The sequence below is a fragment of the Paralichthys olivaceus genome, chromosome 18 (assembly GCF_024713975.1).
Source record: "Paralichthys olivaceus isolate ysfri-2021 chromosome 18, ASM2471397v2, whole genome shotgun sequence".
NCBI classification, from domain to species: domain Eukaryota; kingdom Metazoa; phylum Chordata; class Actinopteri; order Pleuronectiformes; family Paralichthyidae; genus Paralichthys; species Paralichthys olivaceus.
The window spans coordinates 13,024,462-13,047,091 of NC_091110.1; the positions used below are offsets into that span (position 1 = coordinate 13,024,462).

General features: G+C 40.9%; 3 protein-coding genes across 18 annotated transcripts in view; 1 reads left to right on the forward strand and 2 right to left on the reverse strand.

Annotated features, from left to right (window-relative positions):
• Window positions 1–612: 612 nt before the first annotated feature.
• On the forward strand, window positions 613–5,627 carry stard7 (StAR related lipid transfer domain containing 7). Its single transcript, XM_020082375.2, has 8 exons — window positions 613–1,513; window positions 1,854–2,017; window positions 2,147–2,196; window positions 2,613–2,723; window positions 2,912–2,994; window positions 3,102–3,201; window positions 3,289–3,373; window positions 3,522–5,627. Exons 1-8 carry the CDS (start codon window positions 1,062–1,064, stop codon window positions 3,677–3,679), a joined length of 1,203 nt encoding a protein of 400 aa, XP_019937934.1. The 5' UTR covers window positions 613–1,061; the 3' UTR covers window positions 3,680–5,627.
• A 5,418-nt stretch (window positions 5,628–11,045) lies between these two features.
• drg1 (developmentally regulated GTP binding protein 1) lies at window positions 11,046–16,592 on the reverse strand. Its single transcript, XM_020082649.2, has 9 exons — window positions 16,402–16,592; window positions 15,246–15,369; window positions 14,606–14,781; window positions 14,448–14,517; window positions 14,042–14,211; window positions 13,155–13,285; window positions 12,608–12,775; window positions 12,289–12,411; window positions 11,046–11,418 (listed from the first exon to the last, which is right to left on the reverse strand). Exons 1-9 carry the CDS (start codon window positions 16,438–16,440, stop codon window positions 11,319–11,321), a joined length of 1,101 nt encoding a protein of 366 aa, XP_019938208.1. The 5' UTR covers window positions 16,441–16,592; the 3' UTR covers window positions 11,046–11,318.
• A 516-nt stretch (window positions 16,593–17,108) lies between these two features.
• kcnn2 (potassium calcium-activated channel subfamily N member 2) overlaps window positions 17,109–22,630 on the reverse strand; it is a 31,189-nt gene continuing 25,667 nt past the window's right edge. For 5 of the 16 annotated variants that reach the window (XM_069514036.1, XM_069514033.1, XM_069514031.1 and 2 more), the window contains one exon: window positions 17,118–19,374. In XM_069514036.1, the coding sequence (XP_069370137.1) occupies window positions 19,099–19,374 (276 nt within the window). In that variant the 3' untranslated portion in view covers window positions 17,118–19,098. Of the gene's footprint in view, window positions 19,375–22,630 lie in introns of all 16 variants that reach the window. The other 11 variants (XM_069514029.1, XM_069514023.1, XM_069514026.1 and 8 more) reach the window with 6 other exon arrangements.

The following is a 22,630-nucleotide window of genomic DNA, read 5'->3' on the forward strand; positions in this document are numbered from 1 at the left end:
GGTGTATATTACTTGGACATGTTGATTTTTAATAGTTTTTTTTCTGACTGTATTGATTCAACATAAAGGTTAGTATTTTTCTTAAATAGATTGGCTGCTCCCTCCAAGAGTTTCCCCATATTTTAATTGCAAGACTATGGAATAACTAAATTTACTTCTGCTACTTTCCCAATGACAAAACAGGTTTTGATTGTTTTTGTCAAATCAGTCAACAGCACACATGTTCCTAAATAAAGTTAAATAAATATAAAATTAAATCGGTTTGTTTGAACTCAGAAGTGAACATGATGTCCTGTGAAACAGCCTCGAACACGTGTTGTTGTGCTGCACCGACTCGGCGTGTAAGTACATCTGCAGCCGAGGACGACTTCCTCTCCCTGGTGTGGCTCCACACACTGATCCGGGATAAGATTTTAAACCCTCCATGTCCTCCAGCGTCTTAGCAGCCGCCGGACACGAAATCTGATCCCAAATCAGCGGAGAAACACGACAGAGGGGAGCTTTAGCTTTAGCAAAGCGACAGGCGCACATGCTGGCGTCCGTGCTGCTGCGCTTCAAAGACAGACTGTCGCCAGGACCAATCGCATTCACGTCCAGGCAGCGAACGTCCAATGATCGGCCGCTCCGGAAGCAGCGAGGCGGGCTTTCAGGGTGGGTGTGTGAGAGGCAGCAGGAAAAGGAGGTCAAACGTCCTGCAGGTTGAGGTGGAAAACGTGTGTCCGTCTCCAGCTGGGTCTCTCAGGTAGATCATCGTGTGTCCGGGGATCAGAACGTTTACACGAACACACCGGTGCTGCGGGGTCGGTGTGTGTTCGTCCGGGTCGCGCCAGCAGGTTGTTATCGGAGAGAACGTTAGCATTAGCTAACAGTGCACCTCGGGAACTAAAGTCAGAAACGGACTAAAAATACTCGATAACATAACTTTTTTTTTCAGCCCTTTTCTCAGGCAATGCATGTCCCAGCGGGGGTTTTAGCCTTGTAGCTAACTGTAGCTAATACGTGCGTTAGCGAGTCCGCTGTTTGTTTTGCCTTTGAGAACTTGAGTCACGGTCACAGCCGTCATGTTTCACTCCGTGCCCCGTCGTCCGATCTGCGAGATCGGCGTGAGCACCATGAGGCTCCGGAGCAGCAGCTCGTTCAGACGGAGCGTCGCTGAGGGAGGACGGCAGCTGGAGAAGGTGCCGTGGCTGAGCAGGAGCATGGGCCTGCTGCTGTCCTGGATCCAGAGGGCAGGTGCGGACGAGGCCGCCGCCGGGTCAGCCCAGAAGAGGAAGGGCTTGCTCTCCATATTCGCGGACCACTGCAGCTTTGTGACCGGGCAGAGGCTCCGACGCGCCTGTCAGATCGGCGAGCTGTACTCCAACCTGTACTCCGAGCGCACCAGGTGGAGCCTGGTGGGGTCAATATGGCGCAGACTTCAGAACAAGCATGCCCCCACTGGCAAACTCTTCGCCGCCCTGGCCGGTGTCTTCATGTGGGACAACGAGAAGATTCAAGAAGAGGAAATTCGCAGGTTGGAAATCTTTCTCCAAATGCACACAGGGATTGATTTGAATGCTCTGATGTACAGCTGGGTGACACGTGCAGGGATCACTAAATGGTTAGGGTATAATAATGCTGGGCTTTACATGCTTTAAATTCATCAGATCATCATAATTATCATTAAAACAGAGTAACTTTTGGAAGAAGGTTGTTAAAGCTCTCTAGACACGTGCAGAATCTATGCAAAGGACCATTGAAGTTGGTCTCTGTCTAAACTCTCTAATTTGTATGTGCAGTCCATGTATGTCCTATTGACTTGAACTGTGTAGCATTGTAAGCATAATCTCCTGACATTTGCATCCCTTCTGAAGGTGTGGGCTTGAGATCCTGGAGCTGGATGCTGCAAAACGCCACAATGCATCTTTGGGCCCTGTGACTGGACAGCAGGATTCATGCTGGGAAGTTGTGATTGAGAAGAAAGACTTTAGGGTGTGGAAGAGGCCCATTCCCAACAGTCACCTCTACGAATACAGAGGTCAGCCAACACACAATCTCCACATGTGCTCTCACTGGGTTTCTGAAACGCAGCCAAAGCACAAAATCAGATTTTGCTAAGGTTTTCCTTACAGAGAGTCAACTTCCTTTATTTGTGTTTCAATTGCAGTGTTTGGCTCCTACAATGATGTCACACCGAGACAGTTCTTCAATGTACAGGTACAGATTTTCCAGATCACATTGTGTGCTACCAGCAATATCAGTCTCAATCAATGTAGGAATCAACCTACTTATTACTGGTTTACTATAAGAAAACATTAATGAGTGGGGAAAAAGCTTCACCATTAATTCTGCAACTAATGAAATAAAACTAATTATGCAAGTATATACAACTGCTAATAAATGGTTGAATGTTTCATATTTATAGCAGTGGGACTTTCACATGTGATTATTTTATTACTATGGATTGTTTTTATGATAAATTTACAGCGACTTGTTTTGCAATTCCATTACCTAGCTGCTCTTGCACAACCTGCATGTTTGCACGGTACATGTGCAGCACAAAAGCAACTGCAACACAATATGCGCTATATTAAGCACTTTAACCTTCACTTGTGCTTTCCCCTTTGCCCCAGTTGGATACAGAGTACAGGAAGAAGTGGGATTCTCTGGTTATCAAGCTTGAGGTGGTGGACAGAGATGTCAGCACAGGCTCTGAAATTGTGCACTGGGCAACACACTTCCCTGTGAGTTTTTGTTAATTGCTATTTTGCATAAAGCTATTAGTGTGTTTGTTTACCAAATATGTGTACACACAACCCTTTTGTAGTTCAAGTCAAGTGTGAAGGACAAGAGTAAATAGTAGCCATGTTATATTCATAAGGTTGTGTTTCTGATAGTCACTTGTTAATCTTTTTTTAATCTCCCCTCACAGTATCCCATGTACTCAAGGGACTATGTCTACGTGCGTCGCTATGATGTTGATGTTGACAACAACCTGATGATCTTAGTATCCAGGTAGGACTTTATAAATTACAGAATTTTGTAGTGTTTGATACATTAATAAATGAACAAGTTTGATTTGTTTTTTTGTTAATTTGATTTTGTATAATTCTTTTGTGCAGAGCCGTGCAGCATCCCAGAGTCCCAGAGACTCAGGACTTTGTGCGAGTCCATTCGTACCAGTCAAAGATGGTCATTCGTCCTCACAAGTCATTTGATGAGGTTTGTGATCAATGTGTTGCCATAAGAATTAGTTTAAGTTGCACATGGTTTTGTCGTCACTGAGTGTTACTTTGTTTTTCTCCTCAGAATGGGTTTGATTACTTGCTGACCTACAGTGACGACCCTCAGACTGTCTTTCCCCGTTACTGTGTGAGCTGGATGGTGTCAAGTGGTGAGCTCCTTTCATAAGTTGCACATTGCTTGCTACAGTCTTTTTCTACTTAGAATATATTTCTTTGCTCACATACATTGCATGTTAGCCTGCAAAGTGTGTGTGTGTGTTCTCTCTGATAATGAGGTGTTATCTTTGCACCTGGCAGGTATGCCTGATTTTCTACAGAAGCTGCATACTGCTGCCTTGAGGGCCAAAAACTTGGAGGTTGGGATCCACGACTACGTAGGTGTCATTAAATCCAGCGACAACAACCGCCAGCCGAGCCAGGAGCGTCACGGTGGTTCTGGTCAGATCTACGCTTGAGATGGATATTTTGCAGATCAAGGGGGTATGTGGGTGGTGAAACCAAACCCTCCAACAACAACTACTTTGGTACATAGTGTAAACTGTGAACTTCAAATGGAAGTTGCAACCAACAGTGACGACATACACTGGAAGTCCATCCATAGACATGGTTATATTGGTTGTAGATGAGTTGTCACAGTTCTCTGGAGCAAATGTTGCCATGGAAATTGTCATCCAGACTGCCGCCCTTGGCCAACCAATGCCATGTGGCATTTTCTGCCTCTTTTAGTAATGATGTGTATCCTGCTACCATTGGTACAGTCGAGCCAAAATTGCCAATTGTAGAGATGCTGTTTGCAAAAGCAGTGTTTCTCTCAATTTAATGTTCTTTGTCTTGTCTTCCATTGCTCAACACGGTTTCCTTGAGGTTGTTCATACAGCCAGCAGCCACATCACTTTAGCAGCATCCCCATGGAAATGGTTGCATGGCAGTGGACATAGAATGGTAACTAGAACTAACTACTGGTTGGCATTTTCACTACAACATAAAAACATGGCCAAGATCTCTGCGCTGACAGATGAAGTCCTGCACTGAGGCCTCGACAGGAGATCCTTTCTAACATGTTCCCGCATTTCACGGATTTAAAGCAACTGATTTCCTGTTTGCTTGCAGCATGAGCATTTTGATTTTCACACAACTGGAAAAAACTCTTTAACCCAATGAAGCTGTTATTGGAACAGATGTCCACTGAGTTGAAAATGTCAAGTGTAGTGCTCTTTTGTGTTTGGGGGATGGCATTGGTTTGGTGTCAGCACAGTTGAGGTGTCACACTGTCCAGTGTTGACAAAACAGCCTTCTGAAGGTAAACCAGTCCTTTAGCATTTGGGGCATAGTGTCTTATTACAACCAAATAAATCCTCAGATACAATGGTACTAATGCACTTCCAGCAAGGCGACCCTACTGAGACACATTTTAATAAACCAGCTCCTCCTTAGAGAAACATTGAGCACTTGTGCCACATAATTATTCGCTTACATTTCACACCATTTATTCAGCTCAGAAAAAAAAGTGTTATTCCAGTGTCGACGTCAAGTGTCACATAAGTTTGCACTATTTGAATTATGGGTGTTTGTGTTTTCTGTGTTACAAAATTCATAAAACCATAACCTGTCAACTGGAACTCCCTGTTCTTATTTATAGAACAAGCTCTGTAACGTTTTTCTCCTGCATTGTGTTTATATGGTTTTTACGTCTTGGTCCTACTCAAACTCCATTAAATCCCTCCTTTCGTTAGTCCATAGACCGTTTGCAGGGGGTGTTTTTTTGAATGTACAAAAAGCACCACATGCTGTGGAATAAAAAAGGCCTAATAAAGTACACCGTTTACAGCATGACAATCTGGTGCAAGTATCTTTAAATACATCTGTGTTTAACACATCTTGCACGAGTCAGCAGCATGTAGGGTTCCACTTGAAGGAAGTCCCACATAAAGTATTAATATATCCCCACTGTTTTAAAAACAATGTCCAATTCTGTTCTGTAGTGAAGTATTTTACTGCTGTTTGATTTTTATAAATTGCAGTTAAACGTGTGCTTGATGTGCTCGAACATGTGAGGGAGGAAATGAAATGTTTTTGATATTTATCTTGTGTCTTGTCAAAAACAAACTGACAAATGAGATCTCACTGTCCCAATTGAACAATATTCAACACTTGTCTATGTTCAGCTTGAGAATGTAAAATTTTGATGATCTGTCAAACATCGACACCTGCGTGCCACCTGCATCAGTCTGTTATTGTGTGTTTCTTTCTTGTTTTTTATTTTCTTACTCTGTTTGTGGATTAATTTAGGAACTGTGTGGATAATTCTTTTAGCTGGAGCACTTGTAACCCTGTGATTTCAAACGAAATGGAAGCGCTACTAATCAGATCAAATAAACTGACCTTCATGTGTGTCCTACTGTTTATAGAGCACTCTTGCTTGTCAACCTGTCTGGGTAGAGGAAAAAAGATGATCAGCCTTGTGTTTGTGCAAAGCAGCCGCCGTAGAGCAATCTAATTGGATAATCTGTAAACCGTAGATACTCCCCGTCTGGACCTGAGGTCAGTGACGGGCTGCGTGGTTTTACTGGAAGCACTGTCTGCTCAGCTGATCAGCTCGATCTTACAAGATGAAGTATTGACATAAAACTGCAGCTGTTTCCCAAAACATCATGACAGACTATACGGGATAGGGTTTCTTCTAATGGTCTCCATGTTAAAAATTAGAAAGCAAAAATACCAAATTATTTAAATTTGAATGTTTATGCATGGAGGTTGATGTGCATGACATTGGTTTTCAGAGTTAGTTATATTTGAGAATAAAAAAACTACATTCAAACCGATGACATAAAAACATGAAAGGAAATGAAATCTTCATCATAGTTACTGCCAAATCCTTTTAAGTATATCACATCATAATGTCCACTGATCTTCTGTAGCTTGACAAGGCTTTTACTTAGTCACAGTATTCTTTTTTATAGATGAAACTTCATTCATAGGGTTTGTTCTCACAATATGGCGGCTCTGTAAATGTAGTTTCTGTGTCATTTCTTATTTCCAGGTGAAGTTTGTGCTCAGTCTAAGGTTATTGAAGGTTGAATTCTGTTTCGCTGCTTCAGAGTCACTGTCATGGTTTATTGAGACACCAGAATAGAACACATTTGTGTAATTACAGACGCCTGTCCTTTAGAAAACATTTTTATACTTAATACATTTGCTAAAGAAGAAATACAGAATTAAACATAATGACTGTATTAACATGGCAGCTGCAGCTGAAGTATAGCACACCACCTTATTCGTAGAGTGCAGTTTGACAAAATGAAGGTGAAACCAACAGCAACACTATCCATCATTTTAAGTTTAACGGGTAAGATTGTTTTTCCCAAACAGAGCAGGGTGCCTTTTTCAGGAAATATGTATTTTCCAGGATGGAGCCTATTGACTCATACAACACACCAAGTCTCTTGATGCACTTCATGACAGCAAAGGTCTTCGTGATAGTAATTCAAACCAAAAACTGCTGCAGCAACATTTTATATTTTGTTATATAAAGTAAAGTTGAGTCATGAAGAAACAAGTCTGGTTCAATCATTTCAAATTTATTAGTTTGATGCACTTGATTTGACTTTTTGAAAAACCACAGACTGAATTCAAAACAAGTATCCGAGCACTTCATGGAAACAGGAGCAATATAATTTTATCATCATTTTAAGAACTCTCGGTCTGAACCGCCACGGCTTGTCTGTCTCAGGAATTGCGCAATGTCTCACAGTTTGATTTACAGATGTGTGATGTGTCCGTAGTCTGAACACAGAGCTCATTGTTTTAATATATGACCTCCACCAGCTGGAATTATTAGCCTTAGTTAAAAGCCACTGAGCACTTAATGTAATTGATCGTTTCCACAAATCTACCATTTTGGAAGCAACCAGCTTGTAGAAAATGACAGGTTTATCTTTGTGAACGCTATAAACCCAGCGACACACACACACACATACACACACACACACAAATTGGCACCAGTAAAACACACAGGTTGTTTCGATATTATTTATTGGTCATACTCCTACATCTTATGGCATCATGAGATAATAAAAGAATAAAGAAGAAGAAGATCATAGACACATTAAAAATACCTCATGATTATTGGTCCCTCTGTATCATTTGCTCTAGAGTTGGTGCCTATGTTCTCTATAGTCTGAATTTTACAATATCGTAGTGTTAGTTTATTTCCTTAATATTTTTAAATATAGACAATGCACAAGTACATCAGTGACTTGAAAATGGAAATATGAATTTTCCTTTTAAGTTCACGACAGAAGGCAGCTTGTGCTCCGAAGCCTCCAAGGTGCTTGGCACAACCATGGACAGAAGATGCACTGCATGGTTAGATCAAGCACAATGGAGCCCTGGGCAAAGACGAAAAACCCAACACAGGATCCAGCTCAGTGTGAGGTATCCGAGACACTTGAAAGCTACGTTGAAGATGTCAAGTTAGGGGAAAATAAACAGCAAAACACAAAAAAATGTTTTTACTTTCTCGTCATTCTTGGTAAATGTTGTTCAATGTCAAAAGTTCTAAAAGAAATACAACAACAAAGTATTATCTAGGTTCTTACAGTTTAAGGACGGTCCAGTGGTCTGGTGGCGTCGGCAGTACAAGAGACGAAAATGTCCAAAGGTGTGAGGGCGGAGATCTGGACTCAAAGACTGATTGTCAAAAAATTTAAATGGCAACACCGGTTTACACAGTGATTACAAAAAAAAGAACACAGTCGCAGTTAAGAACATCTGCAGAATAAAAAAAAGAAGATTAGTCATAGGTCACACTCACTGCGGAAAGAAAGGGCTACACCCTTCCTGCGCACAAACTGCGTCAAACCCCTCCCTCCAGTTCTTCGTGCCCAACGCTACCAGATACGAAGAAAAAAATCTAAAAGAAATTCAATTCTTTGATACAAACGTAGATTTTTTTGTACATTTTTCGAGGAAAGATTTACAGCAGGCCTGCAGTCGGGCGGCTTAATCAAATCAGTTCTCCATCAGTCTGTTGGGTGTTCTTCAACTGATCAATGGAAACTAAGTTTGGGTAATTCATCAGTGAGCTGCAGCAGAGTCCAGTCACTCAAATTTAACTTGTAATTGACTAAAATAAAGAAGAGTCTTGGTGGCCAGTGACACAATGAACTCCAGAATGACAGTAACAGCTTTATCGCCGTTGTCCATCTGAGGACATTCACCGTCTCCTTGGAGTAAAGATGCGGCCACTCCTGACATTTTCTCCCTAACTGCGTTAACGGTCACTGAGCACAATGCTAAAGACTCAAGTCAAGCTGAGAGAGCGGTTTCTCCAAAAGCTTTGACAATCTCGTTACCTTCTCCTGCTGGTTTTGTCTCAGCTCCCCAGGGACGTCTTACTAAAATGAGAAAGCATGTTGCCATAATCAACTTAAACAGCTCAGGCAACTGAGGCACTTTGGGTGATGAAATTACACCATGATGCATATTTATGCGTCTTGAAGACAAAAAAACTGGAGTTTGTGGTGGCGACCAAATGGCGTGAAAATGGGAGCACTTTGGGCGAAGATGGTGGATGGTGGATGGTGGATGGTGGCGGAGGAACAGATTTTTTTTGTTTTTCACAACAATGAGGATGTTTTGAAGTGATGGCTGATGGGATGGTGCGATGGTTTTTAATGCGTGGATGATTGTGACACATTATGATGCTCTCTTACCTTGAGTTTGGTGTTTTTCCCTTCAAAAATAGACAAGTTTTGAGTTTCACTGTTGTGCATAAATCTCAGGATCTGATTTTAAATTTGACTGAAGAAAAGTTTAAATGTTTCCAATTAGTTATCAATAGAAATAAATGATTTAAAGCACAAAATTACACACCGATAAATGATCAAAATTTGAGACGTAGTCATACCTTACTGTGTTTTACTGACAACATCAAGCTGCTGTCTTTGGAAGGTCACGTCTATACATCTGGTCTTCCCATGAAACCCACCTTTCCATCCGCTGGCCCCAAAGTCGAAGATGTAGCTGCGGCTGGTTGAGGGGAGTTGAAGGCAGTCGGGAGCTGAGCTGTCTTTGGGAGGGTCCTCCAGCTTGCTCTACTTGAGACAGACTGTCCAGACTGCGTCCTCAGCACCCTTCAAGTCCCCGATTCCTGCCCCTCCTTCAAGCTAGGAGGGGTTGGTGATGTTCTCTTGGGATAGGTGCAATGGCAAGGAGGACTTGGTCAGGCTAGGATTGGACGTGGGTTGGGGAGTTTGGGGGGGCCACCGGGTTCCGCATTTCATAAATATTAATACAAAGTCCTCCCTCTCCAAATGGGTAGATTCTTTAATTTTGTTAGAGGGGGAAGTGCTTTATTCACTTAATGGCTTTTATTAGTGCCCGGTCTTCAACTCTTTCATTAGCTAAAGTGCTGCTATAATTTACAGGGTAAAAGGGGGTGGGGAAGAGGCGGTGTCTGAGGAGGGTTGATCCTGCTGTTGCTGCTGCTTTGACAGCCATGCATTACCCTCCACCACTGCAGCTTTCCCTAAAAAAGTATCTTTTCTCTCAGTAAGAACTGTGTAACATCAGATACACTCTCAATAGCAGCCTCATTGAAGCATAAAGTCTTGTGGTAGGTGTGAGCACATTGTCTCTGTTGTACTTCTTCATATATCCAGTCACTGGAAAAGAAATCCTGTTGCACTTAAAACATTAATATTATTTAAATTAATGTCTTGTTCGTCATCCACATTGTTCAGAATAAGACACTGTGTGACCACAAAATAACCAAGTGCATTGGTGGCTGCTTTTTGTACAAACTGTACACAAGACTACACATTTCATGGTTTTGTGGATTGGATTGATTGGCGATCAGGATTTGAGATATTTTTTCCTTCGCCATTATGTTTTATTTTAGTTAATGCATAGATGCAAAATTGGAAAGGTTTCATTTTTATATATAAGATATTCTGTATTGCTCTCAAGAAGATGTCTACTTTAGCCAGTTTTTATATATTTTGTGTAGAATTTTTAATTAAAGACAAGTTTATTTCACCTGACACATCTGCTACCGCATCTTTGCACTATATCAAATATTCTGTAAAACAATCACACACGCATTTGGAAAATCTCAGCTCAATAGTCTTTGCTCAGTTCATTGGAGTCTCGTCTTCAAATTTCCACTCTAACGATATGGTACTATGTACTCTGCTTTGCTCTGGCGCCATCCACTGCAGTCACTGGCTACTGTCAGGTGCTCAGACACAAAATGGCTGCTACACTTCATATAGGTTGCAACATATTGACATTAGATAATGCTCGCCTCCAGCAGTGCTCCTAGATCTGATGAAATGCTCTGGATTCTTACTCTGTGGAGTCTTGTTAGTTGTGAACAGCTGGCGGATGATGTCCCCAGACTGCGTCTGAGTGAATGAACTGATTAACCTGAGTGGCCGTCCTTACCAGAGAGGGGGGGTGGGCCAACAGCCTGAATAACTGCCTTCATCATCAATGTCACATAAATCACTTCGCTGGACAGGGCTTTCAAATGAGACCTTTTTTCCTTTCCTCTCTCGAAGCGGACTGAAGTGGTCGTGGTAGCGCTGCTGCTCAGTACTGCTGTGATTCTGAGAACGCTGTCGAACTGTGAGCACATTCAATGATGCAACGCTTCTGTGGTGCTTAAGCAGCAGTTTGCATGTAGAACATTAAATCTCATCAATTTAAGTAGAGTAAAGAAGTGTGTCTGGTTATAGTTCTTATTCAATACACGCTACATTCATATGTTATTAGTAAACCTAGTTTAAGATGGGTTCATAAAAAAAAAAGTCAATATAAAGCATCGTTCCTTGTTTCTTTTTATTGTACAGATTTCTTCAGATTTTAATGCAAGTCTTAAACCAATATTCAATATGAACTATTCATGGTGGTAAGTACTGTAGGTTCTTTTAAAGGTGACACTCACATTCATTTCATTGCTTTTAAATGACAGCAGAGAAACCGGGAACCACACAACACAGTGGGTCTGATGGATATGTTTGTCGATTTACCGAGCAACTGTACAGAACACTTTGTGATACGCAGGCCATGCAGTGAAACTGAGACTCCTTTTCACTTCTTCACCAGCTGGATAACGTCTTCATCATCCATAACGTGGTCCTTGCCCACCTTTTGAGGGTTGTGTTTCACAGACGCTCCCCACACAAGAGCACTGAAAGAGGAAGATTTTAAAAATGATTAAGCGAAGAATGCATTCATTTTACACCATTTTAAAGAGAAGTAAAAGATGACCACGCTCCTCCGATAGTCGTCCTGTTTAGTAAATAAATCATATGTATTATTAGAGATTTATTTATCCTTTCTTTGCTGCAGGAACACTGGATCTGCAGCTATAGAGTAACCTCCAGAGTACAATGACATCCTTTAGTTACAAAGGCTCTCTAATCGCATATGTGACCTGTTCACTCCCTGGAGGATGGCTAATGCTTAGTAGCACTAACATATTGACTGATTGACGATCTTGGCTCCCCCCATTTGAAGATGGTGGTGCAACACATCATCTGAGATTCTAATCCAAACTCTCCAATTAAAGCTTATCTGGCGTATCTCACCATTTAGAAGGCAATGGCTGGGATTAAAGCGACTGTGTAGTTTCAATAACCACGAGTCATTTTGTTATAACGTGGTTCAAACAATGACTGTTCTTAAAAAACCTTGAAGGAACAAGCAAATTAATAAAACGAAAAGCAGAATAAATCCCACAACACATCAATATGTTAAGACTGCTCTAAAATGTATCTTTTCAAAAAATGTATTATTTTCAACAATCTTTATAGATTCTTTAACATTGAAACCACCTTGAGCTGCTTCTTATGATATGAATAGTGCTATATAAATTGGATGAGAATATTTACACGTTTGTAAAACAATCACGATCTAACGAATCTGGTTTTCAACATGTTTTCACAATGCTTTCATTTTTCAAAGTGGATGTTTTAACTGGCATTTCTTCTGACAGGGTCAACCGTTCCAACAATAAGAAAATCTATGCTGCTGCTCAGAGATGAAGAATGGTACTCACTATTTTAACTCTTTGATGAGGTTTTTGTGAATCTTTAAGCAGAAATCCTCGACTGCAGTCCGACCGTCAGGGAGGACAACAGGAGACGTGTAATCAGGAAGCTGGCCTTTGGGTTTGGTGTAGCTGCAAATTTAAAAAATCATCTCAGTCAAATGGTCTGCATTTATAAAGCATCAGATTCACACACATTCATCCAGCACTTCTATATCACTCATCTCTTTTTCCAATGAAATGAAACAAATGAAAATATCCTTATTCTGCAGCTACTGTCTTTCCCCTCCATTCACCCCCTCGTGAAAACTGGATTAACAACTCTTACATGCGCACAAGTCTTAAGTAATCCCACATCCTCTCCAGCAGATCATCGAAGTTCCAGCGGTGGTGGGCCGAGATGGGGACAGTGTGGGGCACCTTGTAGATGACGTCCAGCTCCTCAATGGAGATCTGATCGATTTTGTTGAGCACATATATGCACGGGATGTAGACCCTGTCGTGATGAGAGACTGTAAGTGGCTGCTGACCATTGAATTACTGCACAACCACCAACTATCAGTGTTCAGCAGACAGAAATGAATTCCCACCTCTGTGTTTTACAAACACTCACATCATCCATGTACTAGATTTGAATGCATTGTTATATTAAAGGTTGCTAGGTATGTAATGATAATGCTTAATTAAAGAATACACATATATCTAATAAAAGTGGAAACACAAGTGTGGTTGGAGCCCCGCATGGCACATATAACACATTTTCTAATGTATCTGCATTGGTGTAGTGGGAACAGATATAAGATTTTTAAGGCTCCGCAGGCCACACCCACTGGGGATGACTAAGGCGGGCCCATTCTGGCACTTCAGCAGCTTACCGATTTCCCTCCACCACGTCAATGAGGTCATCAGCTGTGGAGTCGCTGCGCAGAGTGATGTCGGCGTTGTGGATCTTGTACTCAGCCAGGATAGTCTTCACCGTTTCAGAATCCAGCTCAGTTTGTGCACACTGAGGAGGGAGAGAGGGGGAGAGAGAGGGAGGAAGGGTATGATGTCTATTAACACGAGAGATAGAGGATACATATTCAACATGTTAAATAAAACCCTTTTTTTTGGGAAAGGTATATTATATACATTATATACATATACATATATACATTCAGTGCTGTTTGGGCTCTAATATTGTGAACCGACAGTATTGAGTATTTTCACATTGTACAACATCACACTTCAAGTACACTCTAATTAAAATACATAACTAAAATCATGTTAAATCAACGATAATTGTTTTTCAGATATAAAACAAATTGCAGACATTGCACAAATTAAGTGTAATCTCATGCACGTCCACGAGACCACAGCACCGGACTGTTTTCAGGGTTTGGTACCAGGGTGAAATCACATTTATTTCTGCAGATCGGTTCAAACTTTAAACAACTTATCTGTTCCCAGTGCTGAGCAAACGGACTCCACACATTTATTCAAATTAATCGGGTGTCAGAAAAAATCCCATCCTCAAAATACACCGACAGTCGACTGCAGACACCTGACAACTGAAGAAGTGGCAGCATCACCCCACGCTCTGGTAGTCTCCTCACTTTTCCAGCCCATCAGTTGGTTGAAGTGAGCAATCAGCGTTTTATAACAATGTCACAAATCTCACCGCTGAAATCGAGTGGGAACTCAGACCTGCAGTACTTTATTCATTTCAGTGACATTTTCAGACGTGAAACTTTAAATTGCTGTTGTGCTTTGTGAGAATTACTGTAGCTGTGAAGTTGATGCCTCCTTTGTCCTTCCTTTTGAAACCGATGTTGGGTGGTTGTTTGTTCAGTCGGATGCCAAAGCCCTCCAGCTCGTGTTCTATTAGTCTCTTATGAAGAAGAGGCTTCAACACATCGAGCACGATGAGGATTAGGTTGCAGGTTCGAGCCACTGAAACAGAAAGTAACTACATGTAAAGACAGCACTCTCCACCACCATGAGTTAAGAACGGTGTTTCATTCCTCCGGTAGAGCCAAAGACTTTTGAATAAATGCCAAGGTACGTTGAAGGTGTTAGAAAGGCTCACGGTGGCACAACAAATAACTAAGACACTTTGTCACCCATTTGTATTTTGCAAATAAAAAATCTTTATCAGTCTTACAAATCTTCACAGATCATATCTTTACCTGCGATGACCTGTCTGCCTCTGCCCTTGCCATCCTTGGCACCCTCAATGATTCCTGGGAGATCGAGGAGCTGGAAAGAAAGAAGGCAAGAAAACAAAATAAGAAACTTGAAAGACCCTAAACAAACAAAAGAGTATCAAACAGAGGAATTCCTGTACCTGAATTTTGGCGCCTTTGTAGCGAATGACTCCAGGTACTGTGGTGAGAGTGGTGAACTCATAGGCGGCAACCTCGGAGTACACGCCTGCAAGGTTACTTAGCAGTGTAGACTTTCCTACAGAAGGAAATCCAACGAAGCCAACACGAGCATCGCCAGTTTTTGCTACATCGAAACCTAAAACACAAAATATAATCATCAAACTTTCACCAAATACCCTCTATGATGTTAAAGACCTGTTTAGAAAATAACTACTTAGGAACAGTACAGTGGTAAAAAAAGTATACAAACCATTCAAAATTACATAATTTACCAAAGACTCTAGGTGAACTAAATCAGGATGCTCCCTCCACTGTACTTGACCGTCTGGATGATAACTTCATGTTGGTGTACAGAGCCCTTTTTACATCATATCTAGTGTTGCGTGTTCAATTCAACAATCTATAAACCATTTCTTAGTGGTAAAGAGAGTAAAAATAGAACCATAGTTTCCTCTGTGATGTACCGTGGCCATCATATGACAGAATCGAGAACAGACACGTTAACCAGCTCCAAAGCTTTTTGTAACAAATACAGGTCATCCTTAACGGATCACTTTTATTTCCATTGTAAGTAGACTGAACATTTAGAAATGATTTTACCTTCTCCTGTTCCACCACCGGTGCCTCCTTTTGGTGTGATGAGTTCCCTCCTCAGTTTGGCGAGACGTGCTTTGAGCAGACCCAAGTGGTGAGCTGTGGCCTTGTTCCTCTGCGTCCTGGCCATCTACAATGAACAAGATGAGGTTTCAAACCTGTTCTTTGCTCAACAGTTTTTAAATAACCAGTGAGCCGCACAGAAAAGACACATTTTTTTTTACCCATGACCCATAATGAAACTTTTTGATGGAAAATTACAAATCGTTTTCTTAACGGCCTCAAGAGGAGATGTGACATGATGTGTACTGGACATTAAAATGGATCTGAGAATAACAGAACAGATGAGTGTTGTATAACAAAGAAAGCTGGTACAAGGATCTGTTGGTTTCAACAACAGCTAATTGTAACTGGACTAAAGTTGTCTTGTTATTACCATTTATGACTGGCTCATGCTTAGTTACCTGATCTATTTCTGCTCAAATTATTAAGATAATCAAAGTAAGACTACTTCTCTCCCTCTTCTATTTTCAATAATACCATATTTTCTCCTCGCGCTTCTTCTTTCTGGTGCTGCTGTGTCATTTAGTGAACTTCCTCTAAGGAGGATAAATAAAAGATCTCACCTTATTTAACATTAACAACGTATTTCCACTTTCAACCCTTACACATTACATGACTATAAACTCACCCAGGTTCAACTCTTTCAACTGTGCAACACTCATCTCAAGTGAAATCCTGTCACACTGTGTGTGTATATTCTGATCACACTAAATTTCTATTCTATTCGTTTATTTCATTGAGTTCAGCTCTCATGTTCACTTGTTTCTTTCTTTAACTCATGTCTATCCTCCTCTTTGCTGCTGCAACACAGTATGGGACTCACATTACTTTAGCTGTCAGCCGGTTAAATCTAATCTAAGCTAGCAACTCGAATGTTAGCAACAACCTTCAACCTGTTTTATTATAATAAGAACACAGCTACAAGTTAAATGGGTCCATTCGGATAAACGCTGTAACGTGTTAGTGAACTGAATACCAGAGAAATGAAAGATGTGAGGCCCAGCTGCGGGAGCTAGCAACATCGTTAGCTAGCAGCTAGCGGTTAGCTGAAACGTGACCGATTCACGGGGCTTCTTCTCTCTCCGCTTCTAAAACTCACCTCGCTCTCGATCTCCGCTATTTTGGCGAGTATACTCATGGTGGCGGTGATTCCTGTTCACAACCAACGCTGCCGAGAGAAGCTGGAGCGGGTTCACATGAGGAGTTAGCAAAGTTAGGTTGTGTTCGGGGAGCACACGTTGAGCCGCCGTGTGCGGGATGCCGGGAAATCTCGCGAGAACACGTGGCTATGCCGTGCCCAGTGCGAGGACTCACAGGAGGAAAAACTATAGTCAGACAAGGAATGCGGTAAAACATCTGCCTTAAATCTAAAAATTACATTTAAAAAATAAATTTAGTTTGGATGGATTTTACTGAACTGGACTGATAGTTGTCTTAAAAATGTGTTTATAAAATGAAACAGATGAAACAGAATGGTTTTAGTTTGTTTGCATTGTGCAAGGGAATGATATTTCACAGCTTCAATAAATTCAAAAAGCAAAATAATGAGTTGATTAACATCTGTATGCAGAATGAGATCAAATGTTTAAGATCTCTTCAGATGGACGGTCGACACGGCGGCCCCCTGCTGTTCACATTTCGTAATAGCAACAATTCTACCTTGTACAAAACGGAGCCATAATAATACAAGCTTACATTTAATATAGTAAGAGGACAGTGAACCTTGATGAAAAACAATCATAAATAATCAGACATTTAATAAACACCATAATAAATTTTGCCAGGTGTTTAATAAATGCCCATCAAATGCCAGTGGGGCTCAAGCTGCTCTACTGAATTGCATATGAAATTTAAAAAATAAAGTTTTACCTTTAACATCGCTAAAGGTATATCATGCTACATCAAGTTAGAATGAATTTGGACCACACGTTATACATATTATAATATGATGTAAATACCGTTGGTAACTTACCACCAAACATATTTTCCTATTTGAAACAAATTCTCACCCAATTTTAAAGAAAGGATACAGGCCTGTCAAATTGTATATTTTTATTGTTTAAGTCGCATACAGTGTAATCTTTCCTTGGTTTCTATATTTGCAGAAGTTTGTGGACTGAACATCGTACATTTTCTTGACCATCTAATTTGCTTATTGGTGCGTGGGCTGGTTGAACCGGATCAGTGCTGCTGATTTGGTGAGTGACCACCAGGTCTTCTTTGACCCGATTTATATGCTCTGTGAAGAGGTTACATCAACAACTATATGTTCATATGGTGGTTACTGATGTCCAGGGGCTTTATTTGGCCACATCAGGGCTTTCCACACAGTTGATATGGAGATAGATGTAATTTTTGACAGTAAAACCTTTCAATCTAAAATACGCCAGCCACTATAGATAAGATTTACCTGTTCTACTCTTGAATACTGCTCATCCACCTCAGTCCAGAGCATCTTCTAAAGCTTATGTAAAAAAATAAATGAAAACTGAAGAATAATCTAATTTAAGATATGAATAATTCAGGAAAGAACCAAATCAGCAATTATATGTATGCATCTTATCTCCAGTCCAGGAAATATGAAACCAAATGCTAGATATGCTGCATCTGTCACTTCTCACATCTCTGTTGTTGTCTGCTTTGTTGTAGGAGGTGTGCTTGTCCTCATCAAAATATATAAAAATAGGCATTTTCTTTTTAAAAGGTAGATACGGTGTCTGCGGGTTGTTGTTCAGCATTTGTTGTCGCCCGGCTGGGATGACAGCGAGCATAAATAGCACAGGGAGGAACTACGGAGGAACAGGAGGTGAGACACAGCAAGACAAGGGGTAATTACAGATTATGTGATCACTCAATACATTTCTTCAGACTTCTGCAGGTCTAAGTTGATGCTTTTTAGTAATAAAAAACAAACAACCGAAAAGGGCTTTGACTTGATTCATCAACGTTATAGCCACGACTTGAGAACTGACAGTAATAAACCCATGCCCAAACATCTCAAATGTTCTTCTTTTTAATGAGCAACGCATCTTTATATCATATGTCAGTCAGCATTGAAGTGCATTGATTAAAAAGTAAGTGCAAGTACAGATTTTAATGCATTCATTTCGACTAGAGGATTAAATTATTTGCAATTGCGCCCCAAAAATAGTCATTCTACAGGGGCACTCTGCAAAAAGAAAACCACTATAGTTGATGCTGTTTCTAACCTAAAAGATATATGCTTTTTCCCCCCTTCATTTCAAGCTTTTTAAGTTATCTCTGAGTGACAGTGTGCAGGAGCGATTTTCATCTTCTCCTGCTATCAGTTCACTCCAGACCGTCAAACACAGCACATTTCCTCAACATCATCATTCTCCCTGACTGATTTCTCATTGGTTTGCTTTGAGGAGCAGAGAAACTGAATCAAGCCCGCAGAAGCACAAAGTCTGTGAGAAGCACTATTTTAGTGCAATAGTTTCACACTTGTTAAACCTTGCCACCTAAAACTGGCTACCTCTGCATAGAGATGGAGTAGAGTCCTTATCGTAGCCCCATCGATAGGCCTTTTAGTTTTTACTGAGGGAAGCGCCATTATTTGAGGTCTTGTCACCAGAGCAAGGATAACAACATCTTTTGAGGTAATAAAAAACAAATAACAGCATGAAGTTATCCATTAAAATCCATCTGTCCCCAGTATCTTGGATTCTGTCATCAGAATTTTGGATAATACGTATTGAAACCATAAGGCTTTACGATAAATGCAACTTGGCCATATGATGGCAAAAGTCTTCAGTGGAGGCATTCTCCTTGGACTCTAGCTGCTCTCGGAGGAGGTGGGCGGTGCAGTGGAGGACGACCTCCGTCGGGACACTGACTGTGAGCGCTCAGGGCTGTGTTTGTCATAAGGCTGGAGCTGCACCTCCAGGAAGTCCCTGTGCTGCTGGCTGATGACCTGGCTGATGAGTCCTGGCAGAGCCTGCAAGTTACTCAATAGAGTCTCCAGCTTTGTCTCCAGCAAGGCAATCCTCTTCTCCATGTCCTCGCCTCGCTCGTTCAAGTCCGATATCATGTCATACATGATGTTCTGAGTCTGGAACGAGGGAGAGGAGACACACTTAGCATCAGCATTTCCCAATTTGCTGTAATGTTTGATGGACAACCTGAAAATACTGGGTGTATTATTAACAAACAGATTAAAGATTAAAAACACAAGCTTCTTCAATTCTTCAGTAAATGTACAGATAGTGCTCAGCGTTATCAGAACATTCTGAAAAGAGGATGAGAGAAGGTTCACATTTAAAACACATCCTGTTCAGACTGCAGAGAAATGTTAAGATGAAGATAAATGTGTTTAGAGCAACTGACAAATAATAAAGGATGCATTCATGTTTTTTTCAGGTTTGTCTCAAGACAATACTCACATGTTCAGGCCTAACAGAGATCAATGTCTGAAACAATTTCAGTGAGTGATGGGGGACAACATCCACAGTCTTCATATTGTGTAAGATGCATTTAAAAGTTAAGATAAAAAAGTATTTACTTCCTACACCAGGACAAAATGTAACACAAATAGAATTTGTCCATCATCCAGTGTACTCAGGTCAAAAAAAAAGGTTTGTGAGGTCACAGTGATCTTGATTTTGTATCAAAATTCTGATCAGGTCATCTTTGAGTCCGACCAAAGTTTAGTTCAAGATTTGAATAAAGTCCCTTGAGGTGTTCTTGAGATATTGTGTTCACAAGAATACCTTAAAGGATGGATGGAAGACCCTGAAAACAAAAAATGCCACCAACCTCTGCTGTCTGTGGCCTGGAAAAGGGAATTTTGCAGTGAACAAGCTTTTGAAGATATCCACAATATTTGATTACACACAGTCCTCATCAAGTTTGAGGAAACTCTTAATTGCATTTTTGCAGGAGTGTGGTTCATGTGCATCCACTCACTTAACAAATCCTCACACTCCTTATAATCTTTCTTGTTTTTGCACTGTATATATTAGTTTTTATTCCATTCGTATTTTCTACATTTCCTCACACTTAAGTACTGCATGTTACTTATTACTTACTGATGCCTATTTGTGACTCTTGCTGCTGTAATATTGCAAATTTCCCCATTGTGGGACTAATAAAGTCATTGAATCTTTGTTATCTGTTTCCCAGTGACTGTCATTTGTCATCCACTTCTGGATGAAAGCAAAAAAAGTTGGTTAGAGGTTTCAAAAGGTACGGAGGACCATCGGGATACGTTTTTATTTTTTATTTTAGGATGAGAACCAGCACATTTTCTGTTTGCTAATAATTGAACATGTCACAAGAGTTCATGTTTCTATGACGCAGGCCTGGCGCAGACGGCCAAGGTGCCTGCTGACGTTGCAGGACACTATTTTACTGTTTTGATTCATGAACCATCTGCTCACAGTCCTTTAACAAACACACCGTAGCTGCAGTTTTGTAACTTCCAAAGCTCAGCTTTCCAAAATAGCCAACATCACACAGAAATCTATGTCACATACAGGATGAGGAGTGTTGCGGTTGAGGGGCGGTCTCTTAGGTATTATTCAGTGGAGGACTAATATACCCTCACGGCGCAGAGGCGACGCTGTAATCCATCACTTACCTTGTCCTGCTCTGATTTAAGGTGTGAATAATGGGATGGGTTGTTTATGTGAATCAGTGAGTGCTAAAGTTGCACCGACGCAGCTCAACCTGACAGTTAATCTAATCCTTTGTTTCTGTGAAGATTGTTCGGTGGATTAGAAATGGAATTCAGCATTTAAAGCGGCCATGTATGAACAAATAATACATGATTATATGGATGTTTTATTCTTACTATGAGCAGTGATCAGTTCTGGTAGTAGATTTCCTATTCATTTTCTCCAATAAGCTGTCAGAAAAAGAGTTTTAGGCAAGAACCAGAACGACCAGCTACGAGATATATAAAACGACCATGATCATAAAAAGGAGCGAAGGAAAAAAGAGTGAAAGAACTATGCATCCATAAATCTATGTGAATGATCACTTTCCAACAACATCCAGTGCTTCATCTTGAATTTCACCTTGTTGTAGTGTTACAATATACTGTCGTTTGTTTTTTTATGTATGTATATAACATTTCATATAATGTATAGTATAGTAACCTAGTGTAATACTGATAGTAGCCGACATTTCTATGCTAACAGCGAGCTCCACGAGCATTTTTGCCTTGACATTGCAAATAAAACATGTTTTTCTGAGAATACAGTTGTTATCATACAGGTTCCTGGCTTCTACAGGAGCAGATAACATTGTGTCACAATAGTCTACCTCAGATGGTAACAACAGTATGGCTGGTCATCAAAAATATTTATGGTATTTTTATTTCTTATGAGCTCTATAGAAACCAGGCAAAGGTCTACATGTAGCACTGGGATAAATCAAACCAAGGCCTCATCTGTAAATCATGAATCTAAACAATATAGAACATGAAAAAAGATCCTGTACACTGAGGAAACAAACAGAGGATACAACTGATGGAGCAAGAATATATGATGATCCACTTCAACCCTCCAATAAAACCAATGATAGACATTATCAACCTATAAGGAGGAGGGGAAAGAGGAAAGGAGAGTGGAGGAGACTGTTTCAATTTTAGGACATGAAGTTTATCCCGAAAGGTGAAAGAGAAGAAAAATCTGTGGAGAGAAACAACATTCAACCAAATCCTGCACCACTGAACTTACACGAGTGACCAGGGGAGAAATATGGCGGGAAACTAAACGGAATGTAACGTTGTCCTTTTTTTCACTAAAATCTAACTTGGATCATTTTTGAATTAGCTGCTTCTCCTGTCATTGTTAATAACGGATTCATATTGTGGGGTGGGGCATGAGGTTTTCTTCCAGCCTCCGAAAGGCGGGGGCCACGCCAGAACATTTTTACATTGCACTGCAGTGGCGGTGCAGCTGCCAGTGATATGTTCGACTCCATTTAGCTCCATCTTCCCAGTGAGAGCAGGAGGTGACTGAGGCTACACTGCCCTCTCATGGCTTCAGACTCTCACAACAGCGATTACAGAGCCAGCTGAGTGGCACTGGGCCGCACGCCACCTCATCTAATGTCACATCCTCTGCCTCTCGCCACTGTTTTACAGCACAAGGCGACTGGGCAATATTAACTAATACCTTTCATGACACGCTGGCCTGAATCCAGTTTGGATGTGGTGTACTTGTGAATGTCAAAGCCCCCTGCCCGTCTCCCCTCTCCTCCTTTCTCTCCTTCTTTCTCTGCCTGTAATTCTGGCTGAATCATCACATCACAGTGTGTCTCCCTTCCCAGGTTACTGTTTCTGCTGTGTCAGGCTGGCGCAC

Bases quoted from the DNA above. Each gene is read 5' to 3' on its own strand.
- drg1 (XM_020082649.2), bottom strand. From the start codon at position 16,440: ATGAGTATACTCGCCAAAATAGCGGAGATCGAGAGCGAG. The intron at 12,776-13,154 runs GTAAGCTGCTGA...TCATCACGACAG, and splicing joins GACGTGGTGGAGGGAAATCG to GGTCTACATCCCGTGCATAT. The intron at 12,412-12,607 runs GTAAGAGTTGTT...TTAAATTTGCAG, and splicing joins TACTTAAGACTTGTGCGCAT to CTACACCAAACCCAAAGGCC.
- stard7 (XM_020082375.2), top strand. From the start codon at position 1,062: ATGTTTCACTCCGTGCCCCGTCGTCCGATCTGCGAGATCGGCGTGAGC. The intron at 2,018-2,146 runs GTCAGCCAACAC...TTTCAATTGCAG, and splicing joins TCACCTCTACGAATACAGAG to TGTTTGGCTCCTACAATGAT. The intron at 2,197-2,612 runs GTACAGATTTTC...CCTTTGCCCCAG, and splicing joins GACAGTTCTTCAATGTACAG to TTGGATACAGAGTACAGGAA.